The 27552-nt window shown below is 38.3% G+C and overlaps 1 protein-coding gene across 1 annotated transcript; it reads left to right on the top strand.

Annotated features, from left to right (window-relative positions):
- Positions 1 to 27552, top strand: PANX2 (pannexin 2). Its single transcript, XM_070947606.1, has 3 exons — positions 1 to 226; positions 22918 to 24369; positions 27173 to 27552. The coding sequence occupies exons 1-3, from the start codon at positions 1 to 3 to the stop codon at positions 27550 to 27552; spliced, it is 2058 nt and encodes a 685-aa protein (XP_070803707.1).

Consider the following 27552-nt stretch of genomic DNA (forward strand, 5'->3'; position numbering starts at 1 on the left):
ATGCAACACATCATCGAAAACCATCCGGACATGGCAACGGCGCTGCTGGCTGGGGAGAAACTGAAGGAGTTGATCTTGCCCGGGCAGCAAGACGATAAGACGGGCTCGTTGGCCGCGCTCCTCGTGCAGCTGAAGCTCGAGCTGCCCTTCGACCGCGTGGTCACCATCGGCACCGTCCTCATCCCGATTGTCCTCGTCACGCTGGTCTTCACCAAGAACTTCGCCGGTAAGAGTAGGCTGGGGGACGAGCTGGTTTCAAGGACAGGTGGCAGGGGGAAATCCAACGGGCGTTAGGATCTAAGGACCGGGACCAGCTTCACCTGCTGAAATTCTGCCTGCCGGACAGCTATTTAAAATGGTGATCCTAAGCAGAAGGAGACCCATAAAGAGGCGGTGTGCATAACCGTTCCCATCCAGAGTTGTGAGCTGGCACTGCAGCAAGAGCACTGCAAATAAAACAAGGTCCAGTTGGCTTTCCGGTAACAAGGGGTCAAGCCTGTAGAGGAGCGGTCGAAGAGGCTGTAGGGGAAAAAAATGCCTTTAAAAGCCTCTGGCGATCCCAGCTGAGTTGCCTGATCCTCAGAGGCTTCGAAAAGCATTTTTTCTGCAACCTCTTAAGGTTGTAGAAAAAATGCTTTTAAAAGTTTTTTTTAAAAAAGTTGGCCATGCCAACCCAGTCACATTACCCCCACCACCAAGCTACACCCACAAAATAAGCCACACCCACAACCAGTAGTAAAAAAATTTAGAACCCACTCCTGCTTCATGCGCTCGCCTGCTGCTTCCACAGCCTGCTTACCAACAGGCCATCGACCGGTACCAGTCCACAGCCCGGCGTTGGGAACCCCTGCTGTATAACAAACACTACAGGTAGTCCTCGATTTATAACTACAGTTGAGCTCAAAACTTCTATTGCTAAGCGAAACAGTGAGTTTTGCCCCGTTTTACGACCTTTCTTGCCGCAGTTGTTATAAGTGGATCATTGCAGTTGTTAAGTTAGTAACACGGTTGTTAAATGAATCTGGCTTCCCCACTGATTTTGCATGTCAGAAGGTCCCAAAAGGTGGTCACATGACCCCGGGACACTGCAACCCTCATAAAGATGAAACAATTATCAGGCATCTGAATTTTGATCACGTGACCATGAGGTTGCTGCAGTGGTCATAAGTGTCTGATAAATGACATAAGTCCACTTTTTTCATTGCCGTTGTAACTTTGGTCATTAAACGAATGGTTGCAAGTCGAGCACCAACTGTATATCCAAGGGGATGAAGAGTGTGAGGAAAAAAGAAGGGTCAGTCTTGAATTCAATGCAGTCACAATCTTTGGTCTCCCAGCCCCACATCTGTACTTCAGGAACAGTAAGGGTGCCCCCCTTACAAACTTGTTTTATCAAGATGACTGGCTACTTTGGTGTATTAAATGCCTTGGGCATGCAAAAGACACGTGTGGACATTATATTTGGATTGACAGTAAGGATAATGGTTAGGGTAAAGTTGCAACTGAAAAGGCAAGAGGAGAAAATTGGGGTTTGGGTGGCAGAAGCGCCAAAAAATCAACATGGTGGCCATCAAAAAAGTCAAGATGGCGCTTATGAAAAGGGGGTGGAATTTGATTACATGGGTGTGGCTACCATCTTAACTTTTTTGATGCCCCATGCTGGGGGTGGAGGATAGAAGGGCAAAGCAGGGGATGTGTTTAGGAAAAAGTTTCTTTCTCCTGAGTTATGGACTTCCACCTTTCTTTGGTAGGGTGTCAGCATGGAACTGCCTCTCTTGCCAATTCCTATCCTATTCTTATGGCTGTCTTTCAAGCCACTTCTAGTTACTGACTTTCCTCCAAGATAATAGGGGACAGAACATATTTTATTCACCTTAAGGCTGCCTTTAGGCAGTGTTGGAATAAGAGGAAGAACAATATTTAATGACAACCTGTACAGTTAAGAATGGCTTATGTCTGTTTCACTCATGACTGGAGCTGAGATGAAGTTAACTTCATGAGGAGACGGACAGAAAGAGAGGTGGGGGGAGAGAGAGGGAGAGATTGCTAAGACCTGTTTGTCACATGATAGGATGCAGAAGGATACATGGCCAGAGTGTGGGAATGGCAGAGAAAACTGCTGTCATGTGCTTGTGTGTGTCACACGTCATATGTCGTGGTGAGATATTGGAGGGAAGAAAAATTCTGCTCCCTAGAACAGCCATATTTATGTGTCTCTCTATTTTTAAATAATCTTTCTAAAATAGCTTTGTCAAAGGATCACATTAGCCAGGGTTGTCCATAGGAACAGGGGGCCAAAATCAATCAAAAATGGCGGCATGCACACACACACACACACACATTTTTTTAAAAGACTACATTATAGGGTCAACATAAAAAATAAATTGAGATTAAAACTTTGGAATTTGATGACCTCAACCCTTTTTTTACAACTTCAACCTATAGAGTCCTGCAGAACAATATCACCTTGGCAGCTTTTGGGGAAAGTCACCCAAGGTTATTTTATTTATTTATTAGATTTATATCTCACCTTTATTACTGTATAGGTATCTGAAGGAGCAAATATCCCTAGTACTCCTTCCTTCCTTCTATTTTCCCTACAGCAGCAATCCTGTGAGAAGAGCTGGGCTGAAGGAGATGACTGGCCCAAAGTCACCCAGCTGGATTTCATGCTAAGGCATGAAAAGAATTCACAGGAAGATGGTCTCAGTCTGACATCTGAAGGAAGCAAATGCATGATAGCCTATGTGTTCTACATGAGCTAAAAGAAATGATGCATTATGTGCCGACGGAATAGTCATTGATTCTGTTGTTTATTTCATTTCTTGCTGTATTTCCAACTCATTGGTGCCTTGGATTTGGCCTGTTAAAATGCTAATCTAATTCTCTTCATTTACCTATTTTTATGTACAAAGAACACCCATAAGGGTGAGAAGGAAATTTTATTTTACTATATATGTATAGCCATTTTGGCAAGGTAGACAGCTAAAATGGCTTCTCTGTTGCCTATTTGGAGTGATGGAAACTCTACATAGGTTGCCACAAACTATTTCCTTAAGATCTGATTTAGCACAATGATTTTTTTTTTTAATTTGATTTATATGCCGCCCTTCTCCGGAGACTCAGGGTGGCTTACAATGCGTTAAGCAATAGCCTTCATACTTTTGTATATTTATACAAAGTCAGCTTATTGCCCCCACAATCTGGGTCCTCAATTTACCTACCTTAGAAAGGATGGAAGGCTGAGTCAACCTTGAGCCTGGTGAGATTCGAACCTGCAGTAATTGCAGGCAGCTGTGTTAATAACAGGGTGCTTTAGACCACTGTACTACCAAGGCTCTTTAGATTTTAGGGTAGTTATTGTTTTCATGGAGGCTGCGATATTTATAGTTGGCCTGCTGTTGACATTTGTAAGACTTGTTAGGAGATGTCTTCTTGCATGCCAAAGGTATCTTTCCCCGACCTGGCTGCTTTCCAGATGTGTGAGGACTGCAGTGCTCAGCATTCCCCAGCAAGAAAGGTCTTCGACTAAGAGTTTTGATAATTCTCACACTTGGAATTCTGGAAGATGTCTGGTTTGGAAAGACTCCTTAAAGGCATTCAAGGGTGTTTTCAGTTTTGACTTCAAAAAACAGACAGACAGACAGACAGACAATCGCCCAGATATCCTGATCCTTTTCATTTGTAATACAGTAGTAGATCTACAGCAGTAGAAGATACTGTTTTTATATCTTGAGCAGAAGATAGAGCCATGTATTACATTTATATATTAGTCTGTTGCTCCAGGCATCTGGCATGATTTCTTTTCCAAGAGGGATAGACATGTTTACTTGTAGTACCCTAAAGAAAAATACACATAAAGATTGTAATATAAATGAGAAGTTGAGTGTTGGTATGAGTCTTGCTTTTTCTTTGAAGTCACTACTGTATAGCAGTCTGTGCCTTAGCTGTATCTTCCATTACAATTTCCCTTGGGCGTTGATGTAAGGCCAGCAGAAGGATAATGTGTGCGGTCTGTTAAATAAATGAGAAGTCTCTAATTCTGTACTGATTTTCTCATATTGAACTGGTTGTATAAAATCTCAGACGAACCTGAAATTCTATGTGTGTTGAACATTCATTTTAAAAAAACAAGGTGTTATAAGAATAACACCTTAAAATAAGAATGTTCTAAGTAGATGTTACATAAATCAGTATGAGGCATTTAAATACTTTATGATTTTAGCTTGATCGACCTATTTGTTTCATCTATTTCACAGATGTTAGAAAATAAATCATATTAGCTGTTAAAATCTACCTAACTACTATGTTTAGATTTTTAGTGAAGCCATTTAGTTTAGTAACCTTAACTTATTGGGGTATTTTTACTGGGCTATGTATAGCCAGAAGTAAGTTCTAGGGCTAATTTCTGTTGGTGTGAATAGAACATGGAATCATAGGTATGGAAGAGACCTTAGCAGTCTTCTAGTCCAACCGTGTGCTCAAGTCAGGAGATTTTATACAATCCCAGTCAAATGGTTGTACGGTATACTCTTGAAAATTTCAAATGATGGAGCACTCACCACTCTGGGAGGCAAGCTATTCCATTGATTAATTGTTGTCTGTCAGAAAAATTCTCCTTATTTCTAGATTCAATCTCTTTTTAACAAGTTTCCACCCCTTACTTCTTGTCCTGCCCCTGATGCTCGGAATAATAAGTTAATTCCCTTTTCTCTGTGACAGGTCCTCAAGTACTAGAAGATAATTATCATGCCCCCCTCCGTGCTGGTCTAATTGCTATTGCTATTATTTCAAGAACAGATACCTATTTCCATGTTATGTTCTTGAAATTGGTATTTTTTATTTTTGTGAATTTCTCAGGGGGTTCTATAGGTTAATGTAATCAGTTCACATCTGATCTAACAAAATTTGGATGTGAAAAGAACGTTATCTATAGAAATGAGGGGGGCACAGTTGCTTAAACAGTGCTGAGTCAGAAGACTGTTGAGAGGTCTACAATTCGGCAGTTCAAAAGCCAAGAGCAAAACCCAATATCCCAAAGGAATGATTTCCCACCAATTTGTCACAGCTCCTGCTCACCTAGCAATCAATCAATCAATCAGAATAGAGCTGGAAGGGACTTTGGAGGTCTTCTAGTCCAACCCCTGCTCAAGCAGGAGACCCTATACGATATCAGACAGTTCGAAAGCATGCAATGCAACTAGATAAATAGGTCCCACTTTGGTGGGAAAATACCAGGGATATGAAAGGAGCCCTCTCAAGCGTCCCCTAAACAACAGTAATGTCACCGACTAATCTTTTCAACCTGGAAGTGCCTTGGTTTTCGACACAAATATAGTAGTATAAAAATTGTAAAAGTTTGTTACTTTTATGTTAGCAGCTAACATGCAGTTATCCCATATTTATTGCTAAGCAACAACTCTTGTAATCACACTACGTGATCTACATTACTGTGAGCTATAGATACATTTTTATATAAACCTCTTGATGGGCTGTGATTAAATTTTGTACGATGTCCAAACTTAGATCATAGGCTAAACAACCACAGTTTTTACCTAAATTTTATTATAGGATTAGACATTTGCATGATATTTGAACTTAGATTAGATGGATATGTGTGATTAACCTACTGAACTTGTGAGTCTTAAGTGACTGCACAATGAAACTGTTCATTTATAGCATTCCATTGGCCCTTCTCTCTCTCCCTCTCCCTCCCCCCCCTCTCTCTCCCTCTCTGTCTCCCTCCTCCCCCCTCTCTCTCCCTCTCTCTCCTATTTGTTTCTAATCACTTGCAGGCATGTAACTGAGGTGAAATCTAGGCTGCAAGCTGTTAAAAAAAGTGTTAGCCAGCCTGTCACACAAAGGTAGTTGAAATAGAGGCCCAGATGGTGATTGACTGGCTGTCTAGAAAAGACTATAATTTGAACTCAGTGGCTCAGATTTGGTTTATTCATTTGTTTCTATAGTGCTAAATCAGTGAAGAACCATGACAAGACAGAAATGTTCTACTTCTGTTGGCCTGAGGGTCACACTAGGCTTAACGATGGATGTTGAAAGCCACATTCAAAACATGCCAGGGCAGGGTCCAGTTTTGAAATTGGGGATTTCAGTGTTGTTAAGGAAGGAAATTGATACCTGAGCTCTTACAGTGACTGAAATCACACAGTTTTGCCCCATAAATCTGCCGCAACCACCTACAACTCCAGTTTTTGCTTTGTCTGTTTGAGAGGAATCTTGGGAGTCATGAAGCCAATTCTTTGCACTCCAGAGATAGCAGAGAAAATATCTAGCTGAAGAAAAAATTTTGAGTTACAAATTCAGAATTTTCTCCATACATCCATTAAAATAAGTGCAATATTATATGTATTTATTTTGGAATATTATTGATTATGATTAAGTGGGGCTTCTGGCTTTTTAAGATTGCATTATTCAAACACCTTAAGCAGAAACACTTCCACTAGAGAGACATTGCTACTCTAACATTCTCTTCATCTAGCTCAGGGGTCAGCAACCTGCGGCTCTGGAGCCGCATGTGGCTCTTTCTCTGCTGCGGCTCCCTGTCGCTGGTCAGCTCCACAACTGATAGGGCTTTCGGTTAGGACAGGTAGAGGAAAAAGGACACCATGCTAGGAGGAGACTCTATGGTAGGGGAACCGGACTTCCGTTCGGTTTCAGAATTGAATGGGGGGCTTCCGGTTAGGACCTTTGTGGCTCTTTGAGTGTTTAAGGTTGCTGACCCCTGATCTAGCTTAAGAAGACAATCTTCCTTACAAATTATCTTCTGGATGGAGAGGTGCACAGTTACAAACGTTCATATTTACATCTTTTTTATAAGAACATGGTGCTTATAGAAGCTTAAATTATCTAGCAATATCATTGGGAATAGATAGCATTATTCTTGATGGGCTTCTGAGGTGGGCATATTTAGGGCTGCAGTGTCAGATAACCAAGAAGAAAACAATCCTAGCTTTCATCGATGCTAACTAAACCCTCAGAGATTAGGGCAGCTAATGATATTTCAGTTAATGTTTCTGGATAATAAGTATAAATGGGGGAAGAGAAACTAATAAGTAATGAATACAGTGTTTGAGTTGGTGAAAAATCCATGCTTTGTTTCTGTTTTAACAGTAAAGTCCACAAAAACCCATTGGGCAAGTAAATTTCTTACATCCTATTTACAAGACTGCCATGAATTAAAGAACCCTTTAACCAAGAACAGCTTGGTGAAAAAACCTGGATGCATAGATGCTGCTGCCTTGGCAACATTATGGAAATAGTTTAACATTGCTTTCATCTAATTGGGTTTTGTTTTTTTTTCATTTCAATGGTCAAGTTGATCGTTGCTTGTTTTTTTGAGATCAGCGAAATTGTCATCAGAATTGGGTGACAGGATAAAAAAGGATAAAAAGCAGGATAAAAATAATAAATAACAGGCCACCAGCAGATTGATTGATTGATTGATTGATTGATTTAATCAATCAATCAATTGTTGAGTCTATAACCTATCTTCTTTCATAAGCACCCAAAGAAATTTACAACAATTAAAACAGAAGCTGTAAAGCCTGGTAATAAAACTAGTAAAATATTCAAATTAAAGACAAAATTCTTAAAATTAGTGAATAGTTAAAAGATTGGTAAAAAAATGGGGTTTTATTCCAGTATTCCTTAAATACTGGAATGATTGAGTAAAAGTTCCTTATATCTCATGGAGCTGACATTTAATTGCTCAATTAGCTCATTGTAATATTCTGTTTTATTGGTGAATTCTTTTGCAGAAGAGCTATAGGCAGGATTGTGTAAGTGATAATAGACTGGTTGTTGTTGTTTGTTTTTTTGTTTGTTTGTTTGTTTGTTTTGGTGTCAGATATAATGTGCCCAGTTTTGTTTGTAGGGTTTTTTAACAAGAAAATAGAAAACAAAGGCACAATCCAGAACAAGTTAAGCATCCTAAAGCCCCCCAAGTTTTTATTAGAGAGCATCTTGTGTTGCCTTTATCTCTCATTAAACTTAATAGTTATTTCAGTCACTTGTGGACAAACTCAATTGGGAATTTGGGGAAATGCAGCTCTGGCACATCTGGAACTTGAACATGTTGGCAACATGCTTTAGAGAAAGATTTTTTTTTTTTTACTTTGATGCAGAGAAAACCCAACTCTTAATTCAGCCTTTCAAAAATTAGGGAGTGTTAAAGTAGCAACAAAAAATATGAAGCAACTTTAATAACTGGCTTAAAAAATAATTACTACCCAAATCAACAAAAAAGGATTTTTCTTTTCCTGGTGTAGAAAAGGCATACAGAGACCACAACTGCCTATTGTCACGAGATGTTACAGTTCTCAGTTGAAATCTCATGAGATTTGGCAACTTTGCCAGACTTTTACCATTTTTCCTTGGAAAAAAAGAAAATAATTGAGCTTGGGCATGAGACTGTTAAAACCTCACACTTTAGCTACTTACTTCCATTTCTATCCAATTTTGTCTGGACTTGTAGGGCTCATTATGGTAAATTATTCATCATGCTTTAAAGCAAGGTTTCATTTCCTAGCAGCTGCATCATCCGAGTGAAAGGATGGTTATTATATCTGCCATGGGTAAGTAATTTTGGAATTACAGCATCCAAAGAAACAGAAGGATAGATATTAAAATGAAACCATTTATATAATGTTAAATTGTAATCTTGTGTTTGATATCCAGAAAAGATTGCATAAGCATGCCACTTTTTTAATATAGAACATTTTCCCCAAATGTGTTCTAGTTTTGTCTTTTTTTACAAGGTGGACAAACTAAATAAACTGTACTTAGATCAATCTGCATGTTTTGCCTTCTGTTTTCCTTTTGCATATACGGGTAGTCCTCGAATTACAACCATTCATTTAGTGACTGTTCAAAGTTACAACGGCACTGAAAAAAGTGACTTATGACCATTTTTCACAGTTATGACCTTTGCAGCATCCCCATGTGATCAAAATTCTGGTTCATATTTATGACCTTTGCTGTGTCCCAATCTTCTGACAAGCAAAGTCAATGGGGGAGCCAGATTCACTTATCAACCAGGTTATTAATTTAACAACTGCAATGATTCTCTTAACAACTGTGGCAATAAAGGTCATAAAACGGGGCAAAACTCATTTAACAAATGCCTCACTTAACAACAGAAATTTTGGGGTCCATTGTGGTCGTAAGTCAAGGACTATCTGTATTTGAAATGGCCTAATTGCATCAAAGAAAGCTCATGAATGCTGTGTTTTTGTATCTCTTAGTAGTTTCCTAATTCAGCCCTTTTCCATTCTCATGAAGAAAATAGTGGAGACAACCAGTAAGTGATACATCTGATCAGTCAACTTTATTGGTTTTCTTTTATAGGTAGTCCTTGGTTAACAATTGCCTTGTTGAGCGACTATTCAAAACAGAGATAGATAGATAGATTTTTGCAGCTTCAGTGTTTTTCAATCATGTGTACTATTCTGACTTTGCTATTATTGGATCCCAGAGACTGCTTTTCAACATTCGTTTAAGTGAGCTCTAGTAAGCTAAGCCTATTTGTAAAATATCTTCAAATATCATGCAATGTTCCTTCTCAGTCTTGGCTGAGATGATTTGCTGTTTGAACAAGAGGAAGGTTGTGGTTAATGGTGCAGCATCAATTTAGTCTGAAATGATGAAAGACGAGAAAGTATAGTGACTTGATCAGAATGAGCTGATGCCACACCAAATGAAAGCTGTAGCTTTGATGTGCTAAAATTAGATTGTGGATCTATGCAACTGCTGGCTTGTTTGTTTGTTCCAAAAAAGGGATAGGAAACCACAGCCAAACTACTTGTCCCACAAAGAAAAATTCAGGAAGATTATAACTTGAACATACTTAATCTGCCTATATTTATGGTTCTTAAATCCTGTGTTTATTTTTTTTAACGAATAAATCTGAAAAGGTCCCAACCTTCTCATTCAAAATTAAAGCATTAATGAAAAACTCAAGTTCATATTGTTTCCAGTTTAGTACTCCTGATTTTGAGGTTTGAAAAATCTGTTTTGAATTATTGAACTTGAAACAACTTCAAAAGAGTGATCAAAAGAGCTCATTTCATTCTAAAACCAACTATCTCGCATTCAGAACAGGACATTTTGAATTCAAACCATGGTTGTTTGCATTCAAAACATTTTCCACACCATAATTTAATTTTTTTATAATCATGCCTCTTTGGGCAATAACAGCATCGACAGAAGTATGACAAAACTACCTCAGTTTAGTCCACCTGTATCCCCACATTCTTAACACATATAGAAATGCAAAGAATTACACAGATGTTTTTGCATATCTGAAAGATAGGTCTTTCAGCTTCTTTTACTTGAAGTTCAAGTTTTGAAACTGTGGCAAATATTAATTAATATTTAAAAAATATTTAAAGCACTTTATTCTGGAGGAACATAAATGTAGGAAGTTCTTATTAAATCCAAAATTCTGCTGCCTTACCAGTGGTGGGTTCCTCCCGGTTCGGCCCGGTTCCACCGAGCCGGTAGCGGTGATGATATGACGTCACCGAACCAGTTCTGGGCCCCCACCCCCCCTGCATTATTCTTACCTTTTATTTGGCCCCACCCCCAATCTATTGCTGCCTCCTGATTCCCAGCTATCAGCTAGAGGGAAAAAAACTGTTTAAACTTTTTGCCATGGGGCTTCAAAGGGCCGCCCTACAGCTGATCAGTGTTAAAAGAAAACAAATGAGTAGACCGGTGCCTGCAAAAATAAATGGGTAGACCAGTGCCTGCAAAAATAAATGGGTAGACCAGTGCCTCCAAAAACAAATTAGTAGACCGGTACAGCTCTGCAAGCAGTTAAAAGCCTGGTAGACCAGTACCTTTGCTAAATCCTAAAGACTTGTCACATGATCATCAAGCCACGCCCACAAAATAAGCCACGTCCATAGAACCGGTAGTAAAAAAATTTAGAACCCTGTGCCTTACCTAGCTTTTGAACATACCTAAACACTGGTAGTACTTAACTTACAACCACAGTTGGGAACAAAACTTTCATCACTAAGCGATTCAATCATTAAGCGAGTCATGCTCATTTTTATGACTTTTTTGCCATGGTCATTCAGTGAATGTGACTTTTCACATTGAGTTTGCCTAATGGAAGCCCTCTGGGAAGGTCACAAATAGCAAGCCTGTACTACTGCAACTATTCTAAGTACATGCCAGTTGCCAAACACTTGAATTTTGATCATGTAATATGAGGGTGCTTGAAGATAAGATTAAATGCTGATTGCTGAAAGACAAATATTTAAGAAGCATAATGTGGTCAGATGATCTTCATGGTTGGAATAAAATAATAGGATATCACTTGTCTAAAGGAACAAAACCAATACAAAGAAAGAATTGTCTTATGTTTAAAAAGCTACATGTGTACAAAAGTTCAATATAAACTTGGTGCTCCTGGATTAAAATAAAATTAAAAAATGAATAAAAGCAGTACTGTTGGTGGTGTCTACTGTAGACTGCCCAGCAAAATAAAAGGTGAGGGAAAGTTGAAGGTAGCCAAATATATACCTGGAACTTCAAAAAAGCAGGTTTCAGTAACTCACAATTATTTCTCACACCAATAATAAATACAATTAAATGAAGCTAATTAAAAGAGGAATACAAAATGAGTGAAAGTTCCTAAAAACAAGATTGAAGATTATTTTGATGGGCTGATAGGTAGCTAATGGAAAATGTTAGGGAAGAGAAATCAAATGTGCAATATTCCTGACATGATGATAGGATATGAGAAGAATGTTTTGGGATTTTATTTGATCAAATTATATCTAAATTCAACAATATGCCATAACTACAAAAAAACTACAAATTAAGTCCTTCTAGGAAATTTTGAGGAAATATATTCATTGTGCAGAAGAAAACAGAGAAGCCGCTAAGGCTGTTGCAAGTAATGGAGTTAGAAATAATTCTAAATGCCATGTTCCTCATACATTCCCATCTTGATCTTCTTTCCAACCTGATTAATTTGGAAAGAGATAATGCAGAGGGGGTCAGGATTCTGCCCTGTCTCTTAAGAAGAGAATATAACTCACTGTAAATTGAACCAAGTGAGATCAAATGCTAATCTCAGTGTATAAAAGCAGTTAAACTGTAGAGTCTGTTCAGCAGTAGAAGAGGTGATGAAACCTTTTCCTGGACATGCTCAAGCAGAGGCTGCTATGTTCTGTATTGAACATAGAGGATTGCACAGCAGGGGCTAAATTCTATGATACTGGAGGCTATGCTACTTCCATGACATAAAGTGTTTTTATAAATACACAAGTTTCATAGCATTAACTACAATGTCTTGCCTGTCAATGACTACTTCAGCTTCAACCACAACAATACAAAAGCACACAATAGATACAAACTTAAAGTGAACCACTCCAAACTCGATTGCGGAAAATATGACTTCAGCAACAGAGTGGTCAATGCCTGGAATGCACTACCTGACTCTGTGGTTTCAGCCCAAAACTCCCTAAATTTTAACCTAAGACTGTCTACTGTTGACCTCACCCCATTCCTAAGAGGTCTGTAAGGGGCATGCATAAGAGCACCAGCTTGCCTACTTACGAGACCGCCTTCTGCCACCAATAGCCTCCCACCGGCCAGTACGCTCACACAGAATGGGCCTCCTCAGGGTGCCGTCCGCCAGACAATGTCGGCTGGCGACCCCCAGGGGGAGAGCCTTCTCTGTGGTGGCGCCCACCCTCTGGAACAACCTCCCCCCAGAGTTACATACAATAACAGACCTCCGGATTTTTCGTCGGGCCCTGAAAACCCATTTATTTCAACTAGCTGGGCTGGCTTGAGTCAAATTTTAAACTGATTTTAAATTGGAATTGTTTTAATTACGGCCAAAATATTTAATTATTTTAATCAGTTTTTGGATTTTGTATGTTTTGTATGTATGTCTTGTTTTTACTTTGGCTGTTCACCGCCCTGAGTCCTATATTGGAGAAGGGCGGTATAGAAATTTAAACAAATAAATAAATACCGTCCCTGTCCTAATGTTTCCTCTATTTGTATCTATTTCATGTATCCAATCCATGTTTATACTTATTACCTACTATGTTCTTGACAAATAAATAAAAATAAATATTCCTTCTCCTTCCCTTGGTGTCAAGAGAAAGTGTGGCCAATGATGTTATGAAGCCACCAGAATGGGTAGGGCCAATGTTTTGAAACCCAGGGGTTTGCTTTTGTTGTTCGCATGGAAAAAAGTTGAAATTTGTGAGGTATATTGTTTTTTGAACCCCCTAAAGAAGGAAAGAAAAAAAATCAGCCCAATTTGGTGACATTTGGATTTTACAGGTACTCTGGGTGTCTAGGGTCTTGCTAATCTTGTAGAATTTATTTTATCTTTTCAAAAGCCTTCAAATCTCCCAAGCTAAAAAAAAAAAAGTCTGAAATATTCAGCCTCATACAATATGGGGGTCTCTATGGGCTGCAAAAGTGGTATTGGGTATGGAGGGGAGGTTCTATGGAGGCAATAGTTTTGACTGTGTCTTAATTCTATTGGATTTTTGCAGGGCTTACTTTCTGTCCCTTTTTCTGGTGTAAGAACAATCTGTCTTTGTGCTCTACAGATCTCACTCTTTCCCTCCCCTTGGCTCTAGCCAAAGAAGAATGACTAATCCCCACCTGTCAGTGGCTATCCCAGATACTATGTTAAACACATTTCCAAAGTGTTATTCCATCTGCTGCTCTTTTTAGGTTGTTGAATTCCAAATAGAAATTACCTGTTTTTCTGGTGTTTGGAGGCATTGTCTAAGAGTAGCCACAATATTAGCTAATAGAAATCTTAGCTCCAGAATTCTAGCTCAACAGGATTCTCTAATGTCTCTTTTGCTTAATTTTGTTATGGAGTACCCATTTTAGACTACCTTTCCACTAACATATGGAAAGAAAAATACATGAGATTGGGTCTTTGTCCACTTCCTGTCTACTTTTGTGATTCCACATACATCCATATATACATAAATATACATCAGTGGTGAAATCCAAATTTTTTACTACCGGTTCTGTGGTCATGACTTGGTGGGCATGGTGTGGCTTGGTGGGCGTGGCTTGGTGGGCGTGACTCCAGGGGAAGGATACTGCAAAATCCCCATTCCCTCCCCACTCCTGGGGGAAGGATATTGCAAAATCTCCATTCCCACCCCACTCTGGGGCCAGCCAGAGGTTTTATTTGCCGGTTCTCCGAACTGCTCAAAATTTCCGCTACTGGTTCTCCAGAACCTGCTGGATTTCACCCCGATATACATATACATGTATATTGCAGTCAATAAAGTACATAGAATTGCTAATGGAATCACGAAACTGAAGCGGACCTGAAAGGAAACAAATCTTTTATTCATTAATAAGTACTACATGTGTGAATTGAAAAATGGAATAGTTTTCAGCATTTGTGGATTTGTTTAACCAGTGAGGAGGCAAGAGGATGGAGAAAGCAGACTGAGCGAACAGGCCAGATCCTCTCCGTAGACAATGCATGGAATTAGGAAATTTGCATGCCAGATTCCAAATCTTCAGAAGATCTGTGGATTCTTGTTTCTTTGGTTTCCTTTAATTAACAGCAGTAGGAATCCTAGTTAAGGCTAAGTATATTACAAAAATTCTGTTGTCCTTTTATTGGATTCTTTATTGCAACCTGCAGACTGTATGGCTTCTGTTATCCTATCTGAAGCTTAGGCAAAACCAACATTTACAATCTTGGTGGGTAGGGTAACTTGAAAGGGGAAAACAAGCGATTTAAATTAAAAATGGCAGATGGGGTTGATTCCTCCCTATTACAAAATTCACTGATTTCAATGGCAGGATTTTTTCACAGGCATAGGCCCCAGTCAGGAAAAAATATCTCCACCTCCCGCTCCCCAACAGTAAGAGCATCTCATAACTCGCATAAGGAAGTATGGAGTATGGAGTACTGCCAGTTCCGAACCATAGACAGTACTGGAATTGAACCAGATATTGACAGACTTTGCACATTATTTACCAATGAATGGGCTGCCTGTTTACATACATAGGCATTTATTCTCATTTCATACAGTGGATAAAACCAACTAGGAAGTGATAATTTGTAATTGCCAAATCCAGAAGTCTTGTGTAATTTTTTTTTCTAAACTTGCCAAAACCATAAGCATGCTCAACCCAGTAAATTCTAATTTATACTCCTCTATTATTTGGAAAGTAACCAACTAGGATTTCAAAGGTAGGTGTCATACTAGACTATGATGTCTGAATTACTAGTACCTGTTCATGCAGATGGAGAAGCAGCGTAGGTAGGCTGCATGTTCTAGGACATTGCTTCTTCACAATTAACAAGCAACTCTAGTTTTTAATAATGTGTGAATTTGGCCAATTTCTAGGGAAAGCCTGGAAGAAGAGAAGAATCAATACTACAGACATGAGATCAGAGTGGTTAATCATAATTCATATTTAAATCAGTAGACAAAGAATGATTCAGAATATTTTAGCTGGGGACATAGGATAAACAAGCAATACAGGCGTGTCAGTGGCATTTGTTAACTTGCCTTGCTACTATAAGGGACAAGAATGAGGATTGTTGAGTGAGTAGAACCCATCTGACTTGGTAAAAGGTAGACTTTCTTAATAGCTTGCTAAGGGTTAGTTCCATTTTGACCATAGACAAAAGTATTTTTCTTCTTTTCTACAAGTGGCATGGAAAAACAAGCTATTGGCTTCTTAGAAGCTTAGGAAAAAGTTGTGGTAGATTCTACAAGAATTCTAGGATAACAAGAAAAGATCATAGTTCAATAAGATTATGAAAAGTCATAGTTCCTCTCTGTTTAATTGTCTCCTTAGTGTATTGAGTGGTGCATCCAATTCTGAGCATGGTACTTTAGAACAGGGGTCTTTTGCTGGCTGAGGAACTCTGGGAGTTAAAGTCCACAAGTCTTAAAGTTGCCAAGGTTGGAAAGCCCTGCTTTAGAAAGAACATCAATTAATTGAAGCATGTCCAAAGAAAAGCATACATGATTGTTTTTGGTCCTTGCAAAAAAACCTAAGAGGAACAATTGGAGGCACTGGGTATGATTAACCTGCAGGAGAAAAGACTGTAAAGAGATACAGTTGTCTTCAAATAACTGTAGGTAGAAGACAGGACATAATTGTTCAGAATTATTCTAGAAAACAGGGCAAGAAACAATGTATTTAAGATACAGCGAATCTGATGTCAAGCTGTGTGAGGCTGGCCAATTTAGGAAACAAGAATGTCCTAGATTTCTCAAAATATTTTTATTGCTTTTAGGGTGCTCCAACAGAATCTGGAAAGCCCATTAATGCAGTTTTCTGCTTAACTTTGATCTGGCATAATTAAGATAGAGTTGGTCTGAGTCTTTCTCATACTTCTTCCTTGCCCTGGGCTGAGGGTCTCTATAGCAGTCTTCTTCCTGGGTTTTCCTAAGGTCTGTTAGATATTCTATCATAGTTGACTTTCAGTTAAACCTCCAGGGGAAAAAAATCCTAATATCTCTTCTAAAACAGAATGGATGTCTTTGAGAGGTAATAGACTCTTCTTTCCTAAAGATGTTTAAATAAAAGCCAGGGGTGGGCTACTGGGGGTTCGCAGGGGTTTGGGAGAACTTCTAGCTAAGATTCTGTGCAGTTTGAAGAACCCCCAAATCCTAATCCTGGATGGACCCACCCTCCCCTCCCAGGAGTCCCCACGCGGCCCGTTTGGATGCAGGTAAGTGCAGGGTGCACACGGAGGCTTGGGGAGAACTAAAAATGGGCCTACTGGAAGTTCGGGAAGACCGGAAACAGGCCCGTTTCCAGTCTCCAGAGGGCCTCCAGAGCCTGGGGACGCTGTTTTCGCCCTCCCAGTGGCTCAAGGAAAGCCTCCGGAGCCCAGGGAGGGCAAAAATCAGCCCTCCCCATGGTGCATGAGGCCGTGTAGTCCATGCCCACCATGGCCATGCCCACCCAGCAACCGGGCAGAGAACCCCTGACAAAGGCTATATGTCCATCAGTTAGGTATGCTGTAATATGGATTCTTGCAGTAAATGAGGAGTTGGACTACATAATATCCAACATCCCTTCTAGTGCTTAAACTCTCTGGTTCTAACTGGGAAGATATCAAACAACTCAAAAGCACCAATATTCACTCAGACAGTTTCATGGTTGAATCCAGAGAGTGATTCTCAAGTCCAAAGGACTAACCACATCATTGTTTATCCCCCCCCCAAATTAACCACTGTTAATTATGTTTATACCATCAAGGTATGATCATTAAAGTCCTTCACTTTATCTCCTTATTTAATAACAACCATGTAAGAGGATCTGCTCTTTGATATGTAAATCATGAGTTCACTTTTTTTTTCCAGAGATAAGTTTTGTAGCAAACCAATGCAAACATTATTTAAACTGTATTAACCAACTTTTAATTTATTTTTCAGAAAGAAGAGGATCTGGGAATTTAAAAATATTTTCAGTAACAAAGGAATAGCTACTATTCATTAAATAAAAGATAATAATTCATGTGCTGGGTTGCATTCTTATTTTTGTGAACTGCATTTGGTTAAGATTTCTGGGAGACTTGTGATTGCAGTAACCATGTGGTGTATTACAGTCATCATCTAACAGGAGCATTTCTGCATGACTACTAACGATGGATGATAAACAACAGAGCATTATTGCAGGGAGCAATGGGGGCATACATGAGATCTCTTATTTGCATGCGAAACCTTTATGTTCATGCTCATGTCTTCTACTGCAAAGATCAAATCATGGCCGAGTTCAGTATTATTGCTAGAGTATATGTTTAAACTCAGTAAATACATGTTTACTCTGGATTTTTCCATATAAATCCTATTTCTTTTTTAAAAATCAATTTCATCTCTCAGTGAGACTTCATGGCTATGCTAGAGTAATTTTATTTTCAACAATACAGAAATATGTTGTTATTTCATTCCAAGATTTTGTTCAATCAGGGAATTTCCTTGATTCTCATCCAAATACTAATCAGGAGAAACCCAGTCTTTTTTTTAAAGAATTGGCCAAGGCAGCCTCAGTGCTGCCAGCTGCTGCAACATAAGCCATAAAAATTGTAAAACTCTTGACTATATTGGAGTAGATCCTGTTTCAGGCAACATGAGATCAATCCAGTTTTTTCCTTAATGATAAAAAAAAAACCTATCCCCAACTTAATTGCTTGTAAATATATCACAATTGATTCTTGCTTTTCCTGGTGTGCTTGTAAGCTTTATCCCAAAGGTGTAATCATATTAAATATAACATTTATTTACAATCAAAAGCCAGCTATCATTTCCACATTAAATGTATTAAGGAAGATAATCAGAAGGAAGGAAGAAAAGACAACATTCATATGTAAATTAATGTAATGTTACTTAAAAGCTACACAGAGAGAGAGAAAGGGAAAAGGAAAATAAAACTGTAACAATAACTCACAAACAACAGTACCTATCCAAGAGAATTTAGTAACCCTTCTAAGAATTCTAAGACAACTAGAGTGGGATCAGTACAGGGGGCAGGGGCATCTCTTTGGGAGGAGGGTGTCAAAAAAACAAACAAATCATGGTGACTGTGATTATATGGTCAAATTCCCATCCCTTTGTGACCCAACCACCATCTTGACTTCTTTGACTCTTCCTGCAGACATCCCTGGATGTACAAATGCACAGAAGTATAAACAGTGAGAATAGAGAGCATGGTTTTACCAAAAAGGGGGGGGGGAGAAAATATATTGGATCAATGAATTAAAAATAAGGAATGGGACTATTCTGAATAATAAAAATCAACAGTAAAATATCTTGGCGTTGCTTAGCATGCTATATATTCTTTATTTACCTATTCATGGTTTTATTTGCATCAAATGCAATTTAGGTTAGTAAGATTGTGTATAGAGTTTGTTCATGCATGAATAAAAATCCAGACGGTTCACAATTTTCTGCCTTGCGACTTTGATAGGTCATGTTCCATTAATATTTGGGAATTATTAAGATCAATGTGGTATTTTATGGTATCTGTGTGCAAAGAGTGAAGAGTTTACAATCTCAGAAAACAACAACAGGAGGAGAGAAGTCCGAGTAGGGCCAACCAATAATTAAATGAACTGTTGTTTCAGTTGCTTTACAACTTTATTTACAGATAAATTTAGTACTCAATCCAGAGAACTAGAGGTTGGTGCCAAAGCTTAGCGGAAATAGTAACAGTTGGAAATGGATTTGAATCACTGTGATTGTTGTACACGGAACCTGTATAAGTTTTGAATTCCTAACTTCGTACTTTAAATATTGTATGGATATTTACCCGCACAATGTCCTTGCTGTATTCACAAAGCAGGGACACGTTGACACCCGTAAACTGTGGTCTCATTTTATATACAAAATTGCACCAACAAAATGTGATGTATTAATGTCACATTTTGCCCAAGTAAATTTTATTGGAGCAGAGAAGAATATATTTTATTTTTGTGCAAGGGTCAGGCATGGAGGTTGGTTTTTTTGGCAGAAGTTCTCCACCACCACCACTCATTAACATTTGTAATTGAAATTTGCTGTTTAAATTAAAATACCCTTTAGAACCCAGGTAAGTGTTCCATACCAATAACAATGAATGGTTGAAAGCCAAAGCTTTCATTGGTCTTTTGAAAAATTAGCCTGCATTTCACTATTTAACAAATTCTAAAGAGGAGATTTGCTTTATAGTTAGAATTTACTCATATGGCACTTATCAGATGTGCCAGATGTTTTTATTTTATTGGGCTTATTGCTGTTTCAGTCTCTCGAGTTTTGCTTTTCTTATTTAATTTTTTAATTCTATTAGTAAATAATGCTGTTTAAAAAGATGAAGAGTAACACTACGTAGATTAAAGATACCTGCAGGAGAGGGATAAACGGCAGCATTGTGCCATTGCAGTGGAAGTCCCTTGCCCTTATCATGGCAACCTGTATCAAAAAGGGCAAACTTGCATCATGAAAATATGCCATTTTCATCATTTTGACAAAAGTTTTAAAGTCTGTTGGCAACTGGTGAATAATAATCTACTCTCCATTTTAATCAAGCTTAAGAGTAGAACCATAAAACTTAATGAGGCAATTTAGTAATGCCTACTATATCGCTGTGGCATTAAATTAATTTACTCTGTGCTATATTAGACCTGACTTGACCCATTTTGATTTTGAATACAAGTGAATTACTGTAAGGTACAAGATCTGTTTCTATAGGTTGCATTCATTTACCTACAATTTTTTTTGCAAAGGATTGCTATGACTTAGTGCTGAATGATAATCTTGAAGATGATCCTTAAATCTATTATTTAGATTATGTAGGATTTTCAGGGAGCAATGAATATGTGTGTCCATTAACACACTCAACCCCAAAAAGTATTTTGTGGTAGACTTTCTGGAAATCATAGAATGTATTTATAATGCTTTTGACTGTATTTTTATAAAATGAAAGTATCGTTTTATAAGATGTCATTTTATTGATTTTCATAAGATGCCATTTCATGGATGTGTGATCGATACCATATATAGACAATGAGCAGTCTCACTGTGCATTTCCAAAGATTACTAGTGATAGTGTTATTATTTGAAGTTTCTTTTCATGACACTCAAAATTTAGTCAGTTAAGGATTATTCTTCAAAACAGACTCAACCAAATAGATATCTGGCCTCCAAATTATGCCACTGTACATACTTTGGCAGTAATTTTTTTCTTTAGAAAATTTAAAAGAAAATATTTGCAAAATTGTAACTGGCAACATTCAGATGCAAAACATTCATTTAGTAGCATATCGTATAGATTTTTGGAGCAAATTAAATTTCAGTCTCCTGATTCCATTTTTATTATTTTCATGCTAAGCAGTAATTTTGCAGGGTCTCAAAACTGCCTTTATTATGACAGGGTTTTGATTAAATCCTACAATATTCCTTTCATTATAATATGGGGCATTGATTATGAGGAGATATTTTCAATTGTACCTTTGAAGTCCACAATATTTCATCTTTCCCTATTGAATGGAAGCAGTTTAATGGTCTATAAAACATTCTGAATTCAATTACTTTTGAATTTAAAATGCCCTGTTTTGTTAGCTGCTCCAGTCGTTTGGAGACCATTTTAATCTTACAACAGTTCAGTTTTGAGCTTAAAACACTTCCAAAATGATAAAAACAGCCCATACTGAATAGGAAATAATGTTCTCAAACTCAAAGCAGGGAGCTTCTGTCTCAAAATACCCACCCCTAGTTGCAATTATTAATAAACATTGAAGAAACAATGTGTATTCAATTATTTTGAGTATATCTATGAAATGGGAATTGAATATTCCCCCTCTATTTAAGATGGTAACATATTTGTTATTCATATATTTGGATATGAATCCCTATTACAGAAATGGTCCTATATTGAGAGGTGCTTTAGAAATTAAACGTTTGTTTATTTAAAATATATCGCCACCTATATTAAACACAACAGCCTGGGTGGCCCACAACAATAAGAAATAAAAACATTACAAAGTTAAAAAATATTTTTAAAAATCAGACTTTCCATCATGGCACCCTAAAATCATCACTGAGCTGGGGTGGCGCAGTGATTAGAATGCAGTAGTGCAGGCTAACTCACTTCTCACTCCAGGAGTTCAATTCTGAGCAGCTCAAGGTTGACTCAGCCTTCCATGCTTCTGAGGTTGATAAAATGAGGACCCAGATTGTTGAGGGCAAAATGGTAAACCATTTAGAGAGGGCTGTAAAGCACTATGAAGCTGTATATAAGTCTAAGTGCTATTGCTACTAATTCTGCATTTTCTGGGGCAATCCCCATCCTGATCCAATGCCAGGTCTTCACAACCTTCTGGAAAGCTGAGAGTGTATATCTCAGAGAAGAGGTGGTTCCATAAGGCAGGTGTCACTACGGAGAAGACATTTGTCCTATGTCCCACTAGATCAGGGGTCTCCAACCTTGGCAACTTTAAGACTTGTGGACTCCCAGAGTTGAAGTCCACAAGTCTTAAAGTTTCCAAGGTTGGAGACCCCTGCACTAGATGACAACATTAAAGAGAAGGGACCTAGGAAATCTAGGGACTCCTACTGATAATCATAGTTACAGGATTTTCTGTTGAGAGGGCCTGCTTCATTTCTTTGCCCCCATTTACCAGAAATTGAATCAAAGCTTGCAATTTCAAGAGAATTCTGGTCACTATCGTTTATGAGGTGGAGGGTTCAGAGTTTAAAACATCCATTTTGTTCTATAACTATCTCCTTGCAGTAAAAAAAACAAACAAACCCTGACGTATGTTGAACCTACGCAACTGCAATTTTTGCACTTTTTAAATATACTGTTATAAAGCTGAAGTTTCTCAAGAGCTCAGCAGAAAATATAACACATTCACAGCTAATCCTTTCCAAGTTTCAGTAGTGTGAGGAAAAAAAAAAAACCCTCCACCAATTCACTTTTAGATTGCTTCCTGTCTCTTAAAAAGAAATGACAAAACAGAGTTTTTAAAAGGAGAGCTGTTCTTTTCAATGTTCAGTATGCAGAGATGAACTTGAGGGCCTTATGCAAAAAACTTGTTTTATAGGATGAGCCCCCAGTTATTACATTGTGGCACTATCCTGTTGATTTTGCTGTACAAATTTGATTGATTAGTATAAAAAAATACCTCCCAAACCATTTTTCCAAATGTAATTTGTCATTCCCACTTCAAGTGCCGCTGTATGTTGACTGTATAGATTTTTCTGCATTGACCTAATGCCTTGGGAGGGGGGGGCGGTTTTTAACTCTTACAGGGTAGTTTAATGTCATGCTGAATATACTGTAAACGAAAACTGATATACAGTAGCTTATAAACATATTTATTTTGCAGAGCTCCTTTTGTACGTTAAATGCACAGCAGTGACTTTTCTCTCTGTTATACAGAGGAGCCCATATACTGTTACACACCACACAACTTCACCCGGGATCAAGCCTTGTATGCCAGAGGATACTGTTGGACAGAGCTAAGAGATGCATTGCCAGGTGTAAATGCCAGCCACTGGCCTTCCTTGTTTGAGCATAAATTTCTTCCATATGCTTTGCTGGCTTTTGCCGGCATTATGTACATTCCAGCCCTTGGGTGGGAATTCCTGGCTTCCACCAGACTGACTTCTGAACTTAACTTTTTGCTCCAGGAGATAGATAACTGCTATCACCGAGCAGCTGAAGGCCGGGCGCCAAAAATCGAAAAACAAATCCAGTCAAAAGGCCCAGGGATAACCGAACGCGAAAGAAGAGAAATCATTGAGAATGCTGAGAAGGAAAAAAGCCCTGAGCAAAACCTGTTTGAGAAATATCTGGAACGCAGAGGGCGTAGCAATTTCCTAGCCAAACTTTACTTGGCCAGGCACCTCTTCATCATATTTTTAAGCATCATCCCCATCACATACTTGTCTACCTATTATGCTACACAGAAACAAAATGAATTTACGTGCGCTCTAGGAGAACCTCCTGACAAAACCAGCAATTCCAAATTGCTCATACGGGTGAATTGCAAACTGCCGTCCGTTCAGCTGCAACGCATAATTGCTGGAGTGGACATTGTCCTCCTTTGTTTCATGAACTTGATCATCCTCATCAATTTAATCCACCTTTTCATTTTCCGCAAGTCCAATTTCATATTTGACAAGCTGAACAAGGTTGGCATAAAGACCAAGAAACAGTGGCAGAAATCTCAGTTCTGTGATATTAATATCCTGGCCATGTTTTGCAATGAAAATCGTGATCACATCAAGTCTCTAAACCGCTTGGATTTCATTACCAACGAAAGCGATCTGATGTATGACAATGTCGTGCGTCAGTTGCTTGCAGCTCTAGCCCAGTCTAATCATGATGTTACCCCAACTGTACGTGATTCTGGAATACAAACAATAGACCCCAGCATTAACCCTACAGATCTTGACCCTAATGAGCCACTAATCATCAAGCGTCCTCGGAAGAAAATGAAGTGGATGCCGAGTTCCAATCCACTTCCTCAGCCATTCAAGGAGCAGCTAGCTACCATGAAGGTTGAGAACAGCAAACCTGAGAAGCTAAAGCCGGTGCGTCGGAAGACAGCAGCCGATAGTCTGATTGCACCTCTGCTGGAGACCAACTCAAAACCTATCCAACCATCCCCTGTTCACAAAACTGAACCTAGTACTCTACCCAGCACAGGTAATGAAAAGAAGCATACGCGTCACTTTTCCTTAGATGTTCATCCATATATATTGAGTAATAAGAAACCCAAGCAAGAAATTCCATCCAATAACTCTGTGGCAATATCCAAAAGTCAAGAGAGTGGATTTTTAAACCAAGAAAACAAAGCCATAGTTTGCGTCACTTCTTCTCTCAAAGGTATGGAGATATTTTTAGTTACTTTTCCATTGCCGTTGCAGCTAACATAATTGCTCCTTATTTTGGAAATGTTGGAAATGTGGTTGGGCTGATTGGGATTCCTTTTTCTATAGGGTTGAGATCTTGCATGATAGCTGTAGCCTCTGCTGGAAAGCATTCATCAGGCAGATCCAGAGCCCTCGACAATGTGACTCATACAAACTGAAATATTGATCACGTAGTATGGCAGCCCCACAATAAATGGGATGTTTGCTAACCTGAAATTTATCATCAAGAATCGTATTTTTAAGCTTAGAATGTATGAGCCATTTGTGAATCTTCAATTTTTGTAAATATTTCTAGCATTAGTGTGATTCAGGAAAAAAGTGTCCTTGTGCCACGTAATCAATGACTCGGTTCTGGTTTCATTTTTTTCCTCATAAAATCTTTCTCATGAAATCTAAACTTCTTGGGGGCAGTTTCTTGCAATTTAAAACATCTTGGAGTTGGAACAAAATCACAATAAATGCCAGATATTAATAGGGACTATGGGGAGGGAGTGGAGTGGAGTAGGGTAGGGTAGGGTAGAATGGAATGGAATAGAATAGAATAGAATAGAATAGAATAGAATAGAATAGAATAGAATAGAATAGAATAGAGTGTTTCCCCAAAAATAAGACCAGGTCTTATATTAATTTTTGCTCCAAAAGACACATTAGGGCTTATTTTCTGGTTGGGTCTTATTTTGGGGGAATACAGTGCTAAATGCACCCATCTGGCTGACAATCTTAACGGGGGCTTATTTTGGGGGGTAGGGCTTATATTATGAGCATCCTGAAAAATTATGCTAGGACTTATTTTCCAGTTGAGTCTTATTTTGGGGGAAACAGGGTAGAATAGAATAGAATAGAATAGAATAGAATAGAATAGAATAGAATAGAATAGAATAGCTTTATTCGGCCAAGTGTGATTAGATAAACAAGGAATTTGTCTCCAGTGCAGAAGCTATCAATGTGCATGCAGAGCAACAGGATAGTAATAATCATAATAATGAAAACAACAAGAGGGAGTAGTAGAGAAGATGAGAAGGATAATAATACTAGAGCCATACAACATGGGTAAATATACTTAGACATAAGACAGTACTGTGAGAATTAGGTGTTCAGCAGAATGATGGCACGAGGGGAAAATCACTGTCCCTGTGTCTAGTTGTTTTGGCATGTAATGTCCAACAGCAGCATCCCTAGGAGAGGAGTTGAGTGCACTGAGAAGAACATCATAGGAACCTGGAACAAAGAAGAAATTTGACCTCTGGCTTCTATGGATCTAATTTTCTGATAACTTGAATTATTATTGCTTGCGATATTTCCTTCCTCTGTAGGATTTCAATAAACACCCACACTCAAATATAGCAACGCTATATTAAATACTCATATGAAATTTAAGAATAATCCATGACTTCCCTTAAACATCTTCTGAAGGGAGTACTGTACATAATTAAAGCAATTTGACTCTGTAAAATAATATAATTTTGAAGCTTCCCTGAAGTTTTGTCCTTATAGTTGAATCACAGAATGTTAAGTAACTTCACTAGCTCAATGAAGCTACTTTGGCAAGTAATATATGCTGCCTTCTTAAAGTTTTGTTTTCTGTACTTTTTTTTAATAATTCTACATCATCTTTCTTAACAGTTTGACTGTGAGGTGTAGATGTGTATGGAAGTGATTCTTCATTGATGTTTATAGAAATTTCTTCCCAATTCAAATACAAGCTTTAGAGGAAATTTTTTTGTCCTTCATGGAGTCCCCGTTCCACCCCCACCCCCCATATTGGGCATTGTTAGTTTTTTCCCCCCTTTGGTTACCTTTTTTTTAAAAAATCAATTTCCATTGAATACATTCTAAACCAGAGGTCTCCAACCTTGGTCACTTTAAGACTTGTGAACTTCAACTCCCAGAATTCCTCAGCCAGGAAAGAATTCTGGGAGCTGAAGTCCACAAGTCTTAAAGTGGCCAAATTGGAGACCCGTGTTCTAAACTAATTATTCTACAGCTTCCAGGATTTCCTTCTTGGACCCTTTTAAAAATTGTTGTTCGTGTTTGAGTCTGATTTGCAGACAAATACATATTTTTTTAGCAGGTCAGGAATTTCAATTTTAAATTAAGATGTTTTGTGATTAATTTAAATCCCCTCTCTCATCGGGATTGTATAAAACTGTACATAACAAGCACAGAATCACATTTAAAACTATGTATAGTATGGTCTTGAGCAAAAAAATAATAATACAATAACTGTAGTTTTTTTTAAAAAATGGTATGCATTCTAGAAGCCTATTACAAGTCTTCGGGAGTAGGGCGGTATATAAATCCAATAAAATAATATATATATATATATATATATATATATATATATATATATATATATATATATATAAATAAATAAACAAACAAGCATCAGTCCTAAGACTGATGGGCTGAGAGAGAATGTCCGTTCCAAAGTCACCTAATGACTGAAGATAGAATAAAACCCAAATGCCATTCATCGTTCAAAACTTACACTATTATACTACAGTGGCTCTCTTATAAAATAAGCCTCTTTTGAAACAGAATTTGGAGGGAAGAAAGACATCCACATTAAGGCTCTTCCTTATCCTCCAATCTCATTAGGTGTCTTTGGGCCTACCCGTTGCTCTCATCCAATCTAGAAAGCTGAATTGCTATTGTGGAAATAAAATTAAAGAGATCCCACATAATCATTTTTTTCCCCCAATTTGGAAAAAAGATGTCGATTAGTTAAATAAATAAATGTTTTGCTTCTCTTTCAGATTCTTCCCTTCCTGGAAAAGAGTCCCTTTATTCCCGTGACATCTGCAGGACAGTGCCTGCAACGGGGGTTTTCCTCACCTGTGCCCATAACCATATAGCAACTTCTGGTGCTGCAACAAAAGCCTCTCTGCCCCAGACTACTAAGGTAGTAGAGTCAGGGCCTGCCCTGAATTGCCACCCTGTGCACCCTCTTCTGCACATCAATACACTGTATGAAGATCCTGAAGAAGAGGGCTCAAACCTTATAGATGATTCTTTAGACAACAGAATTCACTCTCCACCAGAAAGCGGAGACATCATTTCTATGCCTTCCACAAAACAAATCATGCTGGCAACTTTTGATGAACCCTTGGCAATCGTGAATTCTGCAGAATATTGA

The sequence above is a fragment of the Pituophis catenifer genome, unplaced genomic scaffold (genome assembly GCF_029215685.1).
Source record: "Pituophis catenifer annectens isolate HBS135680 unplaced genomic scaffold, rPitCat1.0.hap2 SCAF_7, whole genome shotgun sequence".
NCBI classification, from domain to species: Eukaryota; Metazoa; Chordata; class Lepidosauria; order Squamata; family Colubridae; genus Pituophis; species Pituophis catenifer.